This window comes from Coregonus lavaretus (genome assembly GCF_964263955.1).
Source record: "Coregonus lavaretus genome assembly, contig: SUPER_35_unloc_1, whole genome shotgun sequence".
Classification (NCBI taxonomy): Eukaryota; Metazoa; Chordata; class Actinopteri; order Salmoniformes; family Salmonidae; genus Coregonus; species Coregonus lavaretus.
The window spans coordinates 3,649,450-3,668,244 of NW_028167181.1; the positions used below are offsets into that span (position 1 = coordinate 3,649,450).

Genomic DNA, 18,795 nt, shown 5'->3' on the forward strand with positions numbered 1-18,795 from the left:
ACAGGAGTGTGAATCCTGGGCTTACTGATATTGTAAACATAATTTTCCCAAAGTACAGAACTTAAATCAATTTAGAATAAAATGAATAAAAGTATGTTTGTCAGATTTTAATTGTTTTGATTGTTCGTTCACTTTTTCCAAATTTTTATATATATGTAATAGTAAATGCTAGTCTTACCTTGTGTGAAGGCCTTGATGCTGTCATTGCCCAGCGCGTTGTTCATGATGAAGCCGTGCAGTGGGGCCTCGGCCACGGAGTACTTGAGGACTTTGTGAGGGCTGTCTCGATCCTCGGACTTCAGGGCCTTGCTGGTGATCAGGAAGCCAAGGTGGCCGGTATGCAGAACCCTTAGCGAGGGGGCAGCCTTGTTGACCACAATCTGGGGGACCCCGTTGTCAATAGTGCTGATGTGAATGGTCATCATCTGAGGCTTACGTGTCTCGTACACGGTATCAGGGAATACGTAGAAGTCGTTGTGTGTGCCGTCGGTGACGGTGAACGAGAAGCTGTCCTCATTGGACTCGGTGCCATCGTGCTTGTAGGTGATGAGGTTCTCATTCAGGTCCTGCTTGGTGAAGGTGTTGATTGGCTGGGTGCCATTGAACAGCAACTGGCCATGAACCGGAACCTGGGTGACCACAAAGCGCAGCAGGTTGTCTGGGGTGTCACGGTCCTCCACGGTCAACTCGAATGGGGTGATGAGCTTGTTCTCGCCCTCTCCCAACAGCAGCTTGTGGACGCTCAGGACAGGTTTCTTGTTGTCCACGTCCGTGATGGATACTCTGAAGGTGCGGAAGACGGGGTTGTAGCCGTCCGTCACCTCGAACTCAAAGCTGTCCATCTTCATCTCATCGTCAGATGTGTGGATGTAGTAGATCTTGTTGCCGGCCAGCTGCAGCTGGGTGAAGGTGGAGATGGGCACACCTGGGAGGTCAGTGCATTCAAGATGGCCTCTGCTAGGGGCACGTGTGATGCTAAAGCTGAGGAACTCATCTGGGCTGTTGATGTCAGTGGTGCTGAGCAGGTCAGTGGTGAGGGTCACTTTGCCCCCTTCTTTTAGAGTCACACCTTTGTTGATGACATCGGGGAAGACCATGTCGATGCTTCCGATGTTGATGTAGAAGTATCGGTCGATAAGGGGGTTAATGCCGTCGGTAACGTCAAACTTCAACAGGTCGCGTACACCCTCCTGGCCCGTATGCACATACTGGATCAGGTTTTTGTCGACTTCGTCTTGGGTGAAGTTCATGTCGAGGGTGATGTTGCCCACAACGTGTCCAAACTTGGTGATACGCTGGAGATAGCCTTGGCTTGGGCCATAGCGCACAACGTAGATGAGCTCTTTGTCTTCCGAGTCCAGATCAGTAGCCTTCATGACCCTGTTGTTGATTATTTTGGTTTCTCCGATCTCAACCTCCAGTCCGTCATTGATGGCCATTCTCGGTGTCTCGTCATTGACAGGAATCACCATGATGAGAATCTTTTTCTCCACTGTGTGTTTCCCGTCTGTGAGCCTAACGTCGAAGCTGTCTTCTTTGGTCTCTGAGTCGTCGTGTTCATAGACGATGTTGGAGGCCTCATTGATCTGTTCCAGGGAGAACTTGACAACAGGGACTGTGCCCGTTGAAAGCTGCTGAACTATCTTGCCATGCTTGGGGTTCTTTATGATCTCAAACTCCAGTTCGTCCCCTGGAATGTCTGCATCAGCCGCGTTCAGGATGGGTGTGTCAATGACCAGACTCATGCCCTCCATCACGACAAACTCACGGATGAAGATCTCTGGTTTCTCATCATTGGCAGGGATGATGACGATGGGGAAGAAGTGGCGATCAGAGAAGTTGATGCCGTCAGAGCAACGGAAGGTGAACCTGTCTTCCACAGGCTCCACACCTTTGTGGATGCTCTGGACGTAGTAGATATGACCGAGGAAGACATCTTTGAAGCTAAAGGCGGTGATGGCGGTGCCTGCTCTGGACTTCTCAGAACCTGGAGCTGGGGAGATATTCTCCACGTACCCGGATGTTGATTGGACGATGATGGTGCACAGGATGTCGTCATTTTCTGTGTCCATATCCTCAGCCATAATGTGATCCAGAGTAATGACATTCTTCTCCCCTTCTATCACCACAAACTGCTCCCCAACGCTGACGATAGGTGGGATGCTGTCGACGGGCAGGATAGTGACGAGCACCCGGACTCCTTGGACCTTGTTGCCCCCGACAACCCATTCATCGGACATGTCGGAGATGGTGAGGTTGAAGGAGTCATGCTCTTTGAAGGATCCGATCTCACCACTAGTGTGGGCATATACCACCATACCGTTGATGATGTCCTGTTGGGTGAACCTCTCGGCGCGGGCACCGCTCACTAGGATCTCACCGAGCCTGGGGGGCTCCTCAACGATGAAGGTCAGCATGAGGTCGTCAGTGTCTTCATCGCGGCCCTGGATGACGTTGCTGGTGATTTCAGTTGCCCCGTTCTCCAGGACATCGATGGATGCCCCTAGGAGGCCGGCAGGGAGCATGATGGTGGGGGTCTCGTCATCAACTGGGTTAATGGAGATCTTGATGATGATAGGTACCTCATGGAAGCCGTCGCTGACGTCACACTTGATAACGTCGCTGAGGCTTTCCTCCCCGCCGTGGATGTAGGCAATACGGCCATTTTCGATGTCCTCCAGGACGAATGTCTCACTGTTCGACATATCGATCCCTAAATACTGCAGCTGCCCATAGCGGGGAATCTGGGTCACAGTGAATATGATATTTTCATCTTCTGTGTCCTGGTCGGTGGCATCGAGCTCGTTCTTAGTGATGATGTACGTGCTTCTCTCCTGACAAGTGAAACCAGTGTTGGTGATAAAGGGGGGCTTGTTGTCAACGGGCTGTAAGAAAATAGTGAATAGTCCATCTACTGAATTCCCAGCAGTGTCCTCCACAATGAATGTGAACTGAAGGACTTTTGGAGTGATGCCCAGTTCCTGGTCTGGGGGCTTGTAGGCCACTTTGTGGTGGTTGACCTGGGCCTGTGTGAACTCACTGATCACTGAGTCGGGACTGTCAGTCAGAACAATATCACCCAGGGGGGCCGGGTTGTTCTCATCTGTGTCAGTGGGGGGCTTGGTGACGGTGTATTTCAGATCCCTGTCATCCGAGTCCAGATCTGTGTAACGCAAAAACGTCTTCTTGAAGTGGGTCAGCTCATACTCTTGCACTGTCATGTGAAGCGTGGTCTCTGGGTAGAGCTCTGGTAGGAGGTCATCCACCGGGTGGATTTTAATGGTGAAGGTATGCTCACCGGACTGGTTTGGTGGGTTATTGTCGTCTTGGACGCGGAACACAAACTGATCCATCACAGTGGTGGTGCTGTGAGGCCCAATGTGGCGGTAGAAGAGCTTCCCATCTAGAATGTCCTGCTGGAAACATTCGGTCACCACCTGTTCAAACATCTCATCTGTCTCACTGAACTTCCAGAGAGAGGGGTCAGAGGGAGGCTCCACCTGTCTGAGGAGAAGCTCCCCCACAGTGGAGTATGGGGCCTCAAGGATGAATTTAATGGTAGAGTCCTCTGAGTCTATGTCTGTGGCGCTCAGAATGAAGGGGGAAATCTGCATGATTTCATTCTTGAAAAGCACCAGGCCGGTGTTTGCATTGATAATAGGGGGTTCGTCGTCGGTGGGGGCTATAGTGATAGGGAACAGAAACTCAACCTCATTGCTGCCATCAGTCATTCTAAAAATGATGTTGTCGCTGTAGGTGTCACTGCCGTCGTGCTGGTAAACCACGATGCCGGCATCTAAATCAGCAGGTGTGAAGAATTTCCTGCGCGAGCCGAGCACCGTCAGCTCGCCATGCTTCAAGCCGTCCACCACTGTGATTTTCACATCGTCCAGGTTATCTTCATCACTGATCTCTAAGTTGTGAGAGCTGGAAAGAGATCTGGACTGGCCCTCAAACAAAAGCTGCCCTGTGTTCTTGGTTGCTACGGGAGCCAGAGTATTCATAGGCTTCACCACAATCATAAAGGCAAATGTATCAGAGACGGCACCCTCTGTATCTACAATTTCAAACTCGAGCTGGAAAATCCTCTCTACTTCTGAATCCTCGGATGGAGGCTTATAGGCTATCTTCAAATCTTTCATGTCTCTCTGGTAGAACGAGGTGATGGGGAGGTTCTGATCATCTGTACTGATGATGTAGCCTTGCTGATGGCCCAGGGGGGACGTAATGTTAAAGATTAAGTCGTCTGGATCAGATTCAACGTCCTCGGCAGCCAACATATCACTGGTGATGGCTGTCATCACAAACTGATCAATCTCCATCATCATCATAGCAACAAAACTAGGCTTAGGAGAGGTGTTCTCTGTGCCCTCTCTGATTCTAACCATGATCTGGAAATGCTCCTGCATGATGGTGTTTCCCTCATTATCCTGCAGCTCTACCAACATGGGGATATAGTCTCTGTTAGGAGAGTTGGTGGTGGATGTGTGCTTGTAGCGAATGCCTTGCTTAAGAAACTCACCACAATCCATCATCTGGCCATTAGTGGAATTATTTAAAAGGGTGCCATACCTGGGGAGACCGCCGGCGCCGACCAGCGTGGCAACCTTGCACTGAGTGACGCCGTCCTCAAAGGAAAACTCCAGGCCCTTTTTGTCGATGGGGTTGCTGTTGCCGTTGAGCTTGTCCACAGCCAGGGGCATGTTCCTGGTGAGGACCTCCAGCTGCTGGAAGACCACCTCCACCTCCAGCATGAAGGGGATGACCACCGTGTCCGTCTGGGAGTCGTAGCGCAGCTGCAGCTTCACCCTGTCTTTACTGGGGCTCCGGGAACCAAAATGAGTGTATTTCACCTCATCATCGCCAAACGCACAGGGAAACTTCTTAGGGCTAAGCATTCCGGGTTTTTGGGCCAGTGGATCATTCTCCAGGACCGTGATGGAGCAGCGGTCTCCGGGCTGCACCTCGGTCACCAGGTCATTGACAGGGTCCAGGTACACAGACCTCCCGAAGGGAACACGGAGGCCATTGTTGGCCACGATGATGCTGTCAGCATTAGGTCCTTGTCGTTGTCGATAGAGGAAAGCCGGGTCGAATTGGTGGGGCTCCGCGTCCACAGAGGAAAAGCAGAAGCCCAGAGTGAAAAGCACAAAGAGGCATCTCAACAAACGTGCCTGCCCTTTACAAAGTCCTGTCCTTTGCAGACAACCAGCCATGTCAGCTGCCAGTTGCCCTGCAACTTTTTATAACTCAGGAGAAATAAATGTCCTTCAGATCAAATCTCTCCAGAGAAGAAAAAATATTTGAAAAAGTAAACCCCAATCTGGTAGTTGAAAAGTTGAAGCTTGGGTCTCTTGTTCTCTCTCTCTCTGCTCCCTCTTTCTCTCTCTCTGTCCACACACACACTCACACAGGACAAGTGTAGTTGATCTTATGGTGCAGGTAATACTGAAGCAGTAGACAGTGACAGCGCCCCCAGACTCCTCCCTCTGACAACCCGGAGAGAATGCCTCCTGCCTCCAACAGCTAATTTAAGAAAGCACATTGGACAGCCCCTCCAGTACCCCTGCCCATCCCCTCCCCTCCCTCCCTCTTTCCTCCTGCCTATCCCCTCCCTCCCCTCTCTCGTCCTCCTGCCTATCCCCTCCCCTCTCTCTCCCCCCTGCCTACCCCCTCCCTCCCCTCTCTCTCCCCCTGCCTATCCCCTCTCTCCCTCTCTCCCCCTCCCTCCCCTCTCTCTCCCCCCTGCCTATCCCCTCCCCTCCCTCTCTCTCTCCCCCCTGCCTATCCCCTCCCTCCCCTCTCTCTCCCCCCTGCCTATCCCCTCCCCTCTCTCTCTCTCTCCCCCCTGCCTATCCCCTCCCTCCCCTCTCTCTCCCCCCTGCCTATCCCCTCCCTCCCCTCTCTCTCCCCCCTGCCTATCCCCTCCCTCCCCTCTCTCTCCCCCTGCCTATCCCCTCCCTCCCCTCTCTCTCCCCCTGCCTATCCCCTCCCCTCCCTCTCTCTCTCCCCCCTGCCTATCCCCTCCCTCCCTCCCTCTCTCCCCCCTGCCTATCCCCTCCCTCTCTCTCTCCCCCCTGCCTATCCCCTCCCTCCCCTCTCTCTCCCCCCTGCCTATCCCCTCCCCTCCCTCTCTCTCTCCCCCCTGCCTACCCCCTCCCTCCCCTCTCTCTCCCCCTGCCTATCCCCTCCCTCCCCTCTCTCCCCCCTGCCTATCCCCTCCCCTCCCTCTCTCCCCCCTGCCTATCCCCCCCTCCCTCTCTCCCCCCTGCCTATCCCCCCCTCCCTCTCTCCCCCCTGCCTATCCCCTCCCTCCCCTCTCTATTCAAATAAAATAAAATAAAATTGCATTTGTCACATGCGCTGAATACAACAGGTGTAGACCTTACAGTGAAATGCTTACTTACAAGCCCTTACCAACAATGCAATTTTAAGAAAGATTACCCAAAAAATAAAAAAAATACATAAAAAATATAAAAATGCCTATCCCCTCCCAGCCTTCCCTCCTCCTCTATACCCCCCCACCCTTCCCTGTCTCAGCCCCCATCCTCCTCTGCCCCCCAACAAACTACCTTACCCAACTCCCCCTCTCCAAAAGAAACCTAAATCATCAGTTGAAGACCTCCCAAAATGCTGTGTCCAGGTTTTCAAGACAACACATGCAGAATTGGCTTTAATGTGCCTATTTGACAAAGCCTTAAACATAATACAGACTCATCATTGCATCTTTTATGTTATGGCTCTAAGACTGTAGAAAATGTTGCAGCATGTTTCACAATAATTTCTTAGGGTTTGTTTCTCTTGCATGACTTTGTTTAATACTGCTGTTCATTATTGTCTACAGTCTAAACCAGTTATTTTTTTTATTAAACTATGGGTCGGGACCCAAAGTGGGCCCTGGGCATGTATGTGAGAGGTGGGTCGCGGGTTATGAAAATACATCTATAATCACACACTATTTCTTCTTAATTTGGGTCGTTGGAGGACGATTTGGGTCACGGGAGGAACGTCAATTTCTCATTTGGGTCTCGCGCTGAAAGAGTTTAAGAACCCCTGGTCTAAACATATTGTTATTAGACCTCTTTACATAAAGACAGTTTGATTAATGCATATTTACTTTAAATGAGACTTAGATTAAGGAGGATATGATGTGATGATTGTGTGGAGTATTATGTTAAATATTTCAGATTCAGACACCAGTGCTGATTTAGAGGTTTGCTTTCATTGTGCATTAAGCATGATCAAACACTGAACAGGAGCTTTTAAAGTGCAAGGTCATGGCACTATGGAACACTGACAATAGTGCCCTCTATAGGGTAACCTGATGCAGGTTACAAGAACTACGGATATTGAACTAAATTCCAACCAAAAGAGAACCAAAATAGAAAACAAAAATGCACATTTAGTCAGTTAACATTATCAGTTAAATATGAAATGCAAAAAACAAAGTAATAAGAGTTTTAAAATATCACATACACAAAGTTTCCCTCAGGGTATTAGTATTATAAAACATAAACAATGTGTATTTCATGGTCAGATACTATGTGCTATAGGTACGCAGGTAACCTGTCCCATTAGTTTCAGAGACACTTTGAAGTCAGCTCGGCGCTATATCATCAGCGATCGCCATGGTAATTTCACATTGTGCTTCACGTGAACAGTGGGGTCTTTCAGAAGGGCCAGGCGAATGCTAATGAACCATGACATCTCTCTTATCATACTGCGGCCTGACAGACAGGGAATACCCAAAGCCAAGGTCAGTAACGTAACATCCTGTTCCTCCCCTCCACTCTGTTCTTGTGTTCAGGGGCCCTGGTGTATCTCCAAACCACAACCCCTCATACCTTGGAGTTAACAAGCTTTTATTCTATTTTTCGCTGCATGGGATGATATTTGATAAGGTTTAGAATATCATCATACAAATAATTCATGTTTAACGCAGCAGAAAACACTCGACAACATATGCACAAGAAAAACCTTTTTGTTGTTCCCAAGACATCCTATACAGTGCATTCGGAAAGTATTCAGACCCCTTGACTTTTTCTACATTCAATAGTTTCTTCCCCTCATCAATCTACACACAATACCCCATAATGACAAAGCAAAAACAGTTGTTTAGATTTTTTTGAAAATGTATTAAAAATAAAAACTGAAATACAAGTATTCAGACCCTTCACTCAGTACTTTGTTGAAGATCCTTTGGCAGCGATTACAGCCTCGATTCTTCTTGGGTATGACGCTACAAGCATTTGGGGAGTTTCTCCCATTCTTCTCTGCAGATCCTCTCAAGCTCTGTCAGGTTGGATGGGGAGCGTCACTGCACAGCTATTTTCAGGTCTCTCCAGAGATGTTCGATCGGGTTCAAGTCCGGGCTCTGGCTGGGCCACTCAAGGACATTCAGAGACTTGTCCAGAAGCCACTCCTGCGTTGTCTTGGCTGTGTGCTTAGGGTCGTTGTCCTGTTGGAAGGTGAACCTTCGCCCCAGTCTGAGGTCCTGAGTGCTCTGGAGAAGGTTTTCATCAAGGATGTCTCTGTACTTTGCTTCGTTCTTCTTTCCCTCTGGGACATTTTTTGGTACCCTTTCCCAGATCTGTGCCTCGACACAATCCTGTCTCGGAGCTCTACGGACAATTCCTTCGACCTCATGGCTTGGTTTTTGCTCTGACATGCACTGTCAACTGTGGGACCTTATATAGACAGGTGTGTGCCTTTCCAAATAATGTCCAATCAATTGAATTTACCACAGGTGGACTCCAATCAAGTTGTAGAAACATCTCAAGGATGTTCAATGTAAACAGAATGCACCTGAGCTCAATTTCGAGTTTCATAGCAAAGGGTCTGAATACTTATTGTTTTTTTTTATAAATTTGCTTTCGCTTTGTCATTATGTGGTATTGTGTGTAGATTGATGAGGAAAAACATTTATCTGATCCATTTTAGAATAAGGCTGTAATGTAACAAAATGTGGAAAAAGGGAAGGGGTATGAATTCTTTCCGAATGCACTGTATGTAGTCCTCCATATGACCCCTGTGTAATAAAAAAATGAATTAAGGGAGAGGTTTTTATTCGTAACATGAGCCATTTCTTTACTATATCCTTCATCACTGGGAAATAGAAATGGACAACAGTAAAGATGGGAGGATCAGTTTAAAAAATGGATGTTCAGCCCCTCAGTCCACTCAAACAGTACACATTGGCCTAACTCAACATTAACACTCAGTTCAACAAAATACATTTTCAAACTGCAACTGTCAACAGCTAAACAAAATGGCACCAGGTATACAGGCCTGCAGGACAAATATTGAAAGCCTCAATAAATTAAACAATGTGACGTGTGTGACCTGGTCATGTGGCGGTTTATGGTCTGTTCACGGGGTTGGTGCCCTTTAGGGTCAGGTCTCTGGGACACCCCGGCACCAAACTCCCCTCGATCACACACTGAGAACCACCCAGCACCTGGCATCAGCTGGCCTAGCAGGACAGGGGGGTGACAGTGACACTGAGACACTGGCCTCATCCCCTAACGAACCCCTTCCCTTAATGACACTAGACTAGAGACAGCTTATGTTACAATCAGACACATACAGTAATCAAAAATACATTTTAATCAATCAATCAATCTATAAATTATATTATAAACTGGGTGGTTCGAGCCCTGAATGCTGATTGGCTGAAAGCCGTGGTATATCAGACCGTGTACCATGGGTATGACAAAACATTTATTTTACTGCTCTAATTACGTTGGTAACCAGTTTATAATAGCAATGAGGCACCTCGGGTGTTTGTGGTATATTGCCAATATACCACGGCTAAGGGCTGTATCCAGACACTCTGCGTTGCGTCGTGCATAAGAACAGCCCTTAGCCATGGTATATTGGCCATATACCACACCCCCTAGGGCCTTACTGCTTAATTACAATAACCAGTCCTAGACCCCAAAGTCCAAGAAGAAGCAGAAACAAAGTGTTCAGGAAAAACTCCCAAGTATGAAGAAACCTAGAGAGGAACCAGGCTTTTCATATGTGTATGAGTAAATATCATATTTATGATTATTGTCATTATCATTGATAGCTAGGCTATATTACTGATGATTGAAAGTGACCTGCAGAACTCGATAGACCACGTCCCTCCTGTAGTTATAAAAGCACTGGTTGACCTTTCCTATGAATTATTCATAGAAAGTCCAAATATATCCTTTGCGGTGGGCTGTCACTGGCATCAGATTTAAAGCCATGCAATGATGGAAACCCCCTCCGAGCCCCCTCCTCCCTGGATATGTGTCACGATCGTCCAATGAGGGAGACCAAAGCGCAGCGCGTTGAGCGAACATGACTTTATTATATTAAAGTATAGAACACCCAAAACAACAAACAATGACGATACGAGCAGTCCACAGTGACAAAGACTGATACGGAACAAAAACCCACAATGCCCACAGGAAAACAATCAGAATAAATATGGCTCCCAATCAGAGATAACGAGCCGACAGCTGACACTCGTTACCTCCGATTGGGAGTCATTGACCAAACCTAGAAAAGAACCCCACAGAACTGCAAACAAGAAATACACCCAAAACCCAACATAACCAAACCAAACCCCAACAAAACAAATACACCCTGGCTCAAATATAAAAGTCCCGGAGCCAGAGTGTCACAGTACCCCCCCCTAAAGGTGCGAACTCCGGGCGCACCAGCATACAGTCTATGGGAGGGTCTGGGTGGGCGTCTGTCCACGGTGGCGGCTCTGGCCCTGGTCGTGGTCCCCACCCCACCTTAGTTACTATCCGCTTCCGTAGCCTCCTCCATATGAACACCCCCCAACTAAACCCCACTGGATTAAGGGGCGGCACCGGATTAACGGGCAGCACCGGACTAAGGGGCAGCACCGGACTAAGGGGCAGTACCGGACTAAGGGGCAGCACCAGGATAAGGGGCAGCACCGGACTCAATGGCGGATCCTGGCTGGCTGGCTCTGGCGGATCCTGGCTGGACGGCTCTGGCGGATCCTGGCTGGACGGCTCATGGCAGGCTGAAGGATCTGGCTGCTCATGGCTGGCTGACGGATCTGGCTGCTCATGGCTGGCTGACGGATCTGGCTGCTCATGGCTGGCCGACGGATCTGGCTGCTCATGGCTGGCTGACGGATCTGGCTGCTCATGGCTGGCTGACGGATCTGGCTGATCCTGTCTGGCAGAAGGCTCTGGCTGATCCTGTCTGGCGGAAGGCTCTGGCTGATCCTGTCTGGCGGAAGGCTCTGGCTGATCCTGTCTGGCGGAAGGCTCTAGCGGCTCCTGTCTGGCGGAAGGCTCTGGCTGATCCTGTCTGGCGGAAGGCTCTGGCTGATCCTGTCTGGCGGAAGGCTCTAGCGGCTCCGGTCTGGCGGACGGCTCTGAAGGCTCATGGCAGACGGGCGGCTTATGCAGCGCTTGGCAGACGGACAGTTCAGACGGCGTTGGGCAGACAGGCAGTTCAGGCGCCGTTGGGCAGACGGGCAGTTCAAGCGCCGTTGGGCAGACGGGCAGTTCAGGCGCCGTTGGGCAGACGGGCAGTTCAGGCGCCGTTGGGCAGACGGGCAGTTCAGGCGCCGTTGGGCAGACGGGCAGTTCAGGCGCCGTTGGGCAGACGGCAGACTCTGGCCGGCCGAGACGCACGATAGGCCTGGTGCGTGGTGCCGGAACTGGTGGTCCCGGGCTGAGGACACGCATCTCAGGGCTAGTGCGGGGAGAAGGAACAGGGCATGCTGGACCCTGGGGACGCACATAAGGCCTAGTGCGTGGTGCCGGAACTGGTGGTCCCGGGCTGAGGACACGCATCTCAGGGCTAGTGCGGGGAGCAGCAACAGGACGCACAGGACTCTGGGGACACACAGGAGGCTTGGTGCGTGGTGTAGGCACTGGTGGTACTGGGCTGGAGCGGGGAGGTGGCGCCGGAAATACCGGACCGTGCAGGCGTACTGGCTCCCTTGAGCACTGAGCCTGCCCAACCTTACCTGGTTGTATACTCCCCGTCGCCCGACCAGTACGGGAAGGAGGAATAACCCGCACCGGGCTATGTAGGCGAACCGGGGACACCATGCGTAAGGCTGGTGCCATGTAAGCCGGCCCGAGGAGACGCACTGGTGGCCTGATGCGTTGGGCCGGCTTCATGACATCCGGCTCAATGCTCAATCTAGCCCGGCCGATACGTGGAGCTGGAATGTACCGAACCGGGCTATGCCTGCGTACAGGAGACACCATGCGCTCTACTGCGTAACACGGTGTCTGCCCGTACTCTCGCTCTCCACGGTCAGTCCAGGGAGTAGGCGCAGGTCTCCTACCTGACTTCGCCACACTCCCTTTTAGCCCCCCCCCAAGAAATTTTTGGGTAGTACCCACGGGCTTCCAGCCTCGACTCCGTGCTGCCTCCTCATACCACCTCCTCTCGGCTTTAGCTGCCTCCAGCTCTTCACGAGGGCGGCGATATTCTCCCGGTTGTGCCCAAGGACCCTTTCCAGCCCGTATCTCCTCCCATGTCCATGAATCCTTTGGAGGCGTCCATAAATCCTGTGTAGGTAGGTCCTGTTGCCGCTTGACACGCTGCTTGGTCCTTTTACGGTGGGTTTTTCTGTCACGATCGTCCAATGAGGGAGACCAAAGCGCAGCGCGTTGAGCGAACATGACTTTATTATATTAAAGTATAGAACACCCAAAACAACAAACAATGACGATACGAGCAGTCCACAGTGACAAAGACTGATACGGAACAAAAACCCACAATGCCCACAGGAAAACAATCAGAATAAATATGGCTCCCAATCAGAGATAACGAGCCGACAGCTGACACTCGTTACCTCCGATTGGGAGTCATTGACCAAACCTAGAAAAGAACCCCACAGAACTGCAAACAAGAAATACACCCAAAACCCAACATAACCAAACCAAACCCCAACAAAACAAATACACCCTGGCTCAAATATAAAAGTCCCGGAGCCAGAGTGTCACAATATGGAGAGATGGTAATGACTTTATCTCATCTCATGACGCCACACATGATCTAGGCATCTACATTCTCACGTCATTGTCTTAAATATTTTGTATGATTATTATATTTATCATCTAAACTACGATTGGACGACAGTAAGCGTAAGGGTTCGCTGGGTTCTCATGACGGCGGGTCACGATGACACAGCATGACACAGAGAGACATGTAGCGGTCAGATTGGGGATCCAGGGAGAATGTGAGAATGCAGCCTCGGTATGGCGCGGCGCAAGGTCACGGTAAGATAAAAATACTTAGTGACCTTTTATAGAGTAACGTGTATGATAGATATTAAGCTATAACGGTGATGACGTGGGTCCACAACTTCAAGTCTTCTATATGTTTTTCTCTTTCATCAGGATTACCAAGTATTTTCAAGGAGAATAAGGAATTATTATTGGAGAAACACAAACTTACTGTTCTAGAAACTTTAGTGTAGCTATAATTTCTCATTCATTCAATCAATGGACTGTTCAGTCTTATACAATCTACCACAGCTGGTGCAAATGAAATACAGTATCACTTTGGCAGTTTCAAGTGATGAATATAGCTGTTCTGTCACTGAATCACTTTCTGATGAAATGGGCTCAATCTATAAATCTCTTTAATACGGATAGGAAGTGCCGGACATAAATATTTTGTATCATACGGGAGAAGATTTTTATAAGTGGGGGTGGGTGAGCTGCTGAACTTACTCTGTTTTATAACGCCGATAAATATAAAAGGCCGTACAGTTTTTGGAGATGCTGACGCGTTTTGGACAACACTGCATGGCACTTAGCAACCCCCTCCCGTGACAAACGCCCCTTAACGTGTGCCGAATACCCAGCATGGCATGCATTCTACATCTAGGTCCTTACATCTCCTAAATAAGTCCTACAGTACCCCCCACTCGTCCGGACAGTTATAGGAATGGAACGGTGGGTGTGTCCAAATTATGTAACTATAGAAACAAACAAACCAAGCTTTTTATATAACTGTACAACCCCAATGGTTATTTACTTTATTTCTACGGTTTAAGAAGCTATTTGTGTTTCGCTCCTAGCAGGATAGGATTTCCTCTATGGCTAAAGTTGTCATCCAACCCAGGCAGCACTGTAGTTCATTCTGGACCATTAGATTGTTCCAGGGGTTAAATGCTAAGTAGAAAATGCAAGCAGTGACTGCCAAAAGAGTGGCGCTGAGTGTATGTGCCGCCTGTGGATGCTGCTAATAAGGGTCATTAGCCTAGGATTAGCCTAACATTAGCACTAGCCTAGCATTAGCCTAGTGTTAGCATTAGCCATAGCTGTTGAGTCACAGTACAGTAACAGTATATAACACATGGCATTGTGCTGAATGACTCATTAGCTTGACTGTACTGTATCCATGGCCTAGTTGTGTGAGATTTACCTTCCCTGTTCCCTTGGGGCCATGCTCTTAATGATGGCCTTGGGTAAACAGAGAAAGGTTGGGCAGGGGCCAGGGCATTCAGCTCCTGCTGCTGCCCAGTCTCACCTCACCATCCTGGGGACCGGCACACGATGACAGACCCTTAATGACCCATGATGGATGGAGAACAAAGCCGAAGTGTATTCTTAAATCCCCCTCTTCCCTCCCGAGAAGAAATTGGGAATTCCTACTGTCTAGGTCATGCTTGACTTTTGCAGCAGTTGTTCGTTCCACCAAAGTTAAGTCACATTGAGGTCCAGGCAGAAGCTTACATTACTCATGCTTTCCGGTAATGTATTTTTTCCCCATCTTCCACATTTTCCCATTACAACCATAGAGAGTTTAGGACTATAAGGTTCTATCTGCATTTTTGTCAAAATTGAGTTATTGACATAGAGAATATTGAACAAAACAAGGCTATCTACAGTACCAGTCGAAAGTTTGGACACACCTACTCATTCAAGAGTTTTTCTTTATTTGTACTTTTTTCTACATTGTAGAATAATATTGAAGACATCAAAACTATGAAATAACACATATGAAATCATGTAGTAACCAAAAATGTGTTAAACAAATCAAAATATATTTTATATTTGAGATTCTTCAAATAGTCACCCTTTGCCTTGATGACAGCTTTGCACACTCTTGGCATTCTCTCAACCAGCTTCACCTGGAATACTTTTCCAACAGTCTTGAAGGAGTTCCCACATATGCTGAGCACTTGTTGGCTGCTTTTCCTTCACTCTGCCGTCCGACTCATCCCAAACCATCTCAATTGGGTTGAGGTCAGGGGATTGTGGAGGCCAGGTCATCTGATGCAGCACTCCATCACTCTCCTTCTTGGTCAAATAGCCCTTACACAGCCTGGAGGTGTGTTGGGTCATTGTCCTGTTGAAAAACAAACGATAGTCCCACTAAGCTCAAACCAGATGGGATGGCGTATCGCTGCAGAATGCTGTGGTAGCCTTGCTGGTTAAGTATGCCTTGAATGCTAAATAAATCACAGACAGTGTCACCAGCAAAGCACCCCCACACCATAACACCTCCTCCTCCATGCTTTACGGTGGGAACTTCACATGCAGAGATAATCCGTTCACCCACACCGCGTCAGACAAAGACACGGCGGTTGGAACCAAAAATCTCCAGTTTGGACTCCAGATCAAAGGACACATTTCCACCTGTCTAATGTCCATTGCTCATGTTTCTTGGCCCAAGCAAGTCTCTTCTTCTTATTGGTGTCCTTTAGTAGTGGTTTCTTTGCAGCAATTCGACCATGAAGGCCTGATTCACAGTCCCCTCTGAACAGTTGATGTTGAGATGTGTCTGTGACTTGAACTCTGTGAAGCATTTATTTGGGCTGCAATCTCTGAGGCTGGTAACTGTAATGAACTTATCCTCTGCAGCAGAGGTAACTCTGGGTCTTCCATTCCTGTGGCGGTCCTCATGAGAGCCAGTTTCATCATAGCGCTTGATGGTTTTTGCGACTGCACTTGAAGAAACTTTAAAAGTTCTTGACATTTTCCGTATTGACTGACCTTCATGTCTTAAAGTAATGATGGACTGTTGTTTCTCTTTGCTTATTTGAGCTGTTCTTGCCATAATATGGACTTGGTCTTTTACCAAATGGGGCTACCTCATGAAGCTGGTTGAGAGAATGCCAAGAGTGTGCAAAGCTGTCATCAAGGAAAAGGGTGGCTATTTGATTACTACTTGATTCCATATGTGTTATTTCATAGTTTTGATGTCTTCACTATTATTCTACAGTGTAAAAAATAGCAAAAATAAAGAAAAACCCTTGAATGAGTAGGTGTCCAAACTTTTGACTGGTTGTGTATATAGTACTCTAAATACCCCAATTCATGTTGTTAACTTCCAAAGAATACAAGATAAAAATCACTGACACCATTCAAACCAATGAGGGTTCGGAACTTTAAAGCCAATTATCTCAGAATCATCTTTCTGCAGATAGAACCTTATAGTCCCAAGCTCTCACAATGTTTTATTTATCTTCCATGGATTTGATTTACAGAAGTCCCTAACAGATGATTAGTCATGCATATAAATTACATTGTCAAACATCTATCATGTACATTGAATATACCAAACATTAGGAACACCTTCCTAATATTGAGTTGGACTCCCCCTTTGGCCCTCATAACAGCCTCAATTCGTCGGGGCATGGACTCTACAAGGTGTCGAAAGCGTTCCACAGGGATGCTGGCCCATGTTGACTCCAAAGATTCCCACAGTTGGGACAAGTTGGCTGGATGTCTTTGGGTTGTGGACCATTCTTGATGCACATGGTATCTGTTGAGCGTGAAAAACACAGCAGCTTTGCAGTTCTTGACACAAAACGGTGCGCCTGGCACCTACTACCATACCCTGTTCAAAGGCACTTACGTTTTTTCTCTTCCCATTCACCCTCTGAATGGCACACACACAATCCATGTCTCAAGACTTAAAAATCATTCTTTAACCCGTCTCCTCCTCTTCATCTGGATTTAAAAAGTGACATCAATAAGGGATCATAGCTTTCACCTGGTCAGTCTATGTCATGGAAAGAGCAGGTGTTCTTAATGTTTTGTATACTCAGTGTATGAATACTCACCTGTGTGTCCAGGGCAGCAATTAACCACAAATCTGAATGACCCAAATATAGGACTTTCTCCACTTTATAATCAAATTAATGCATTAACAAAGTTATTATTAGGTAACATTTATGTTAAGAGTAACCTTGTAAAAAATATAAAGCAAAATCATTAAATTATGGCATCTACACTTAGAAAAAAAGGTGCTATCTGGAACCTAAAGGGTTCTCCGGCTGTCCCCATAGGAGAACCCTTTGAAGAACCCTTTTTGGTTACAGGTAGAACCCTTTTGGGTTCCATGTAGAACCCTTTCCACAGAGGGTTCTACATGGAACCCAAAAAGGTTCTACCTGGAACCAAAAAGGGTTATCCTACGGTTACAGCCAAAGAACCCTTTTGGAACCCTTTTTTCTAAGAGTGTAGACTACCATATAAAGACATTATTTTTTTACTTTAGCGTTATATATATGTCTGTAAATTCCTAACCATGTCCATGACACCACTTCCTGCTGCGTACTGCTGTGTACTGTAACACCTCGTTGTGTAGGTTGTCTGGTGATATCTGTCACACTGTGTTCACGCCGTGTTTAAAAACATTCTTGGCATTCTCAACAAGTCCGTAAAGTTTATCGCTCTTGAACATCTCCTAACCTCTACATCATGGTGTTGATGAATGGCTAGGTCCAGCTGCATGGGACAGTTGTGGACATGCATCCCTGTAGGCCAATGTCAGTAGTAAGGGGGAGTAACGTTAATGGTAGAGGACATACCGTTATCTTACTAGGCCCCTCAGTGTTCACCTATGCACCATCAAAGCTACCGTGCTAACAGACGACAAATTATAGTGTCAATACACTCTGGCTAGTCATGACTGGGCTGCATTTACACAGGCAGCCCAATTCTGATATTTTTTTCACTAATAGGATTTTGACCAATCAGATCAGCTCTGAAAAACATCTGATGTGAAAAGATCTGATGTGATTGGTCAAAAGAGCAATTAGTGGAAAATTATCCGAATTCGGCTGCCTGTGTAAACGCAGCCCTAATCACCCACAGTTTTGCGCTCAAGTGAGCAAGATTTGTCAGGACTGTTGATAAGTGTGAAGCAGAAGCTGAGGCGGAGGATCGGACAGTGAGGAGACAGACAGGATGTTCTGGTGCTCACCACTTTTATTTACAATATTAACAGGTGCATAACGAATTGGCCAATATACGTTGTACAGAAAATAACAAACAGGACGTTAACATAGAGACTTGAATAAATCCAAGATATTCTCAGTAAAAACTATTCAGGCAACAACTCTTTGCCGATAACATTTTACATTACATTTACATTTTAGTCATAGACTTACAGGAGCAATTAGGGTTAAGTGCCTTGCTCAAGGGCACATTAACGTCATTTAGCAGACGCTCTTAGCCAGAGCGACTCGCAAATTGGTGCGTTCACCCTATAGCCAGTGGGATAACCACTTTACAATTTGGGGGGGGGGGGGGTTAGAAGGAACACTTTATCCTATCCCAGGTATTCCTTAAAGAGGTGGGGTTTCAAATGTCTCCGGAAGGTGGTGAGTGACTCCGCTGTCCTGGCGTCGTGAGGGAGCTTGTTCCACCATTGGGGTGCCAGAGCAGCGAACAGTTTTGACTGGGCTGAGCGGGAGCTATGCTTCCGCAGAGGAAGGGGAGCCAGCAGGCCAGAGGTGGATGAACGTAATGCCCTCGTTTGGGTGTAGGGACTGATCAGAGCCTGAAGGTACAGAGG

The 18,795-nt window shown here is 47.9% G+C and overlaps 2 protein-coding genes across 2 annotated transcripts in view; one reads left to right on the forward strand and one right to left on the reverse strand.

Annotated features, from left to right (window-relative positions):
* LOC311109947 (FRAS1-related extracellular matrix protein 2-like) overlaps nt 1-5,216 on the reverse strand; it is a gene marked incomplete at both ends in the record, with an annotated part of 44,511 nt that extends 39,295 nt beyond the window's left edge. Inside the window, one exon of the mRNA XM_084188465.1 lies at nt 179-5,216. Coding sequence (XP_084044591.1) covers nt 179-5,216 — 5,038 coding nt within the window. The remainder of the gene's footprint in view (nt 1-178) is intronic.
* LOC311110029 (FRAS1-related extracellular matrix protein 2-like) overlaps nt 1-18,795 on the forward strand; it is a gene marked incomplete at its 5' end in the record, with an annotated part of 136,873 nt that overhangs the window by 48,245 nt on the left and 69,833 nt on the right. The window lies entirely within an intron of this gene.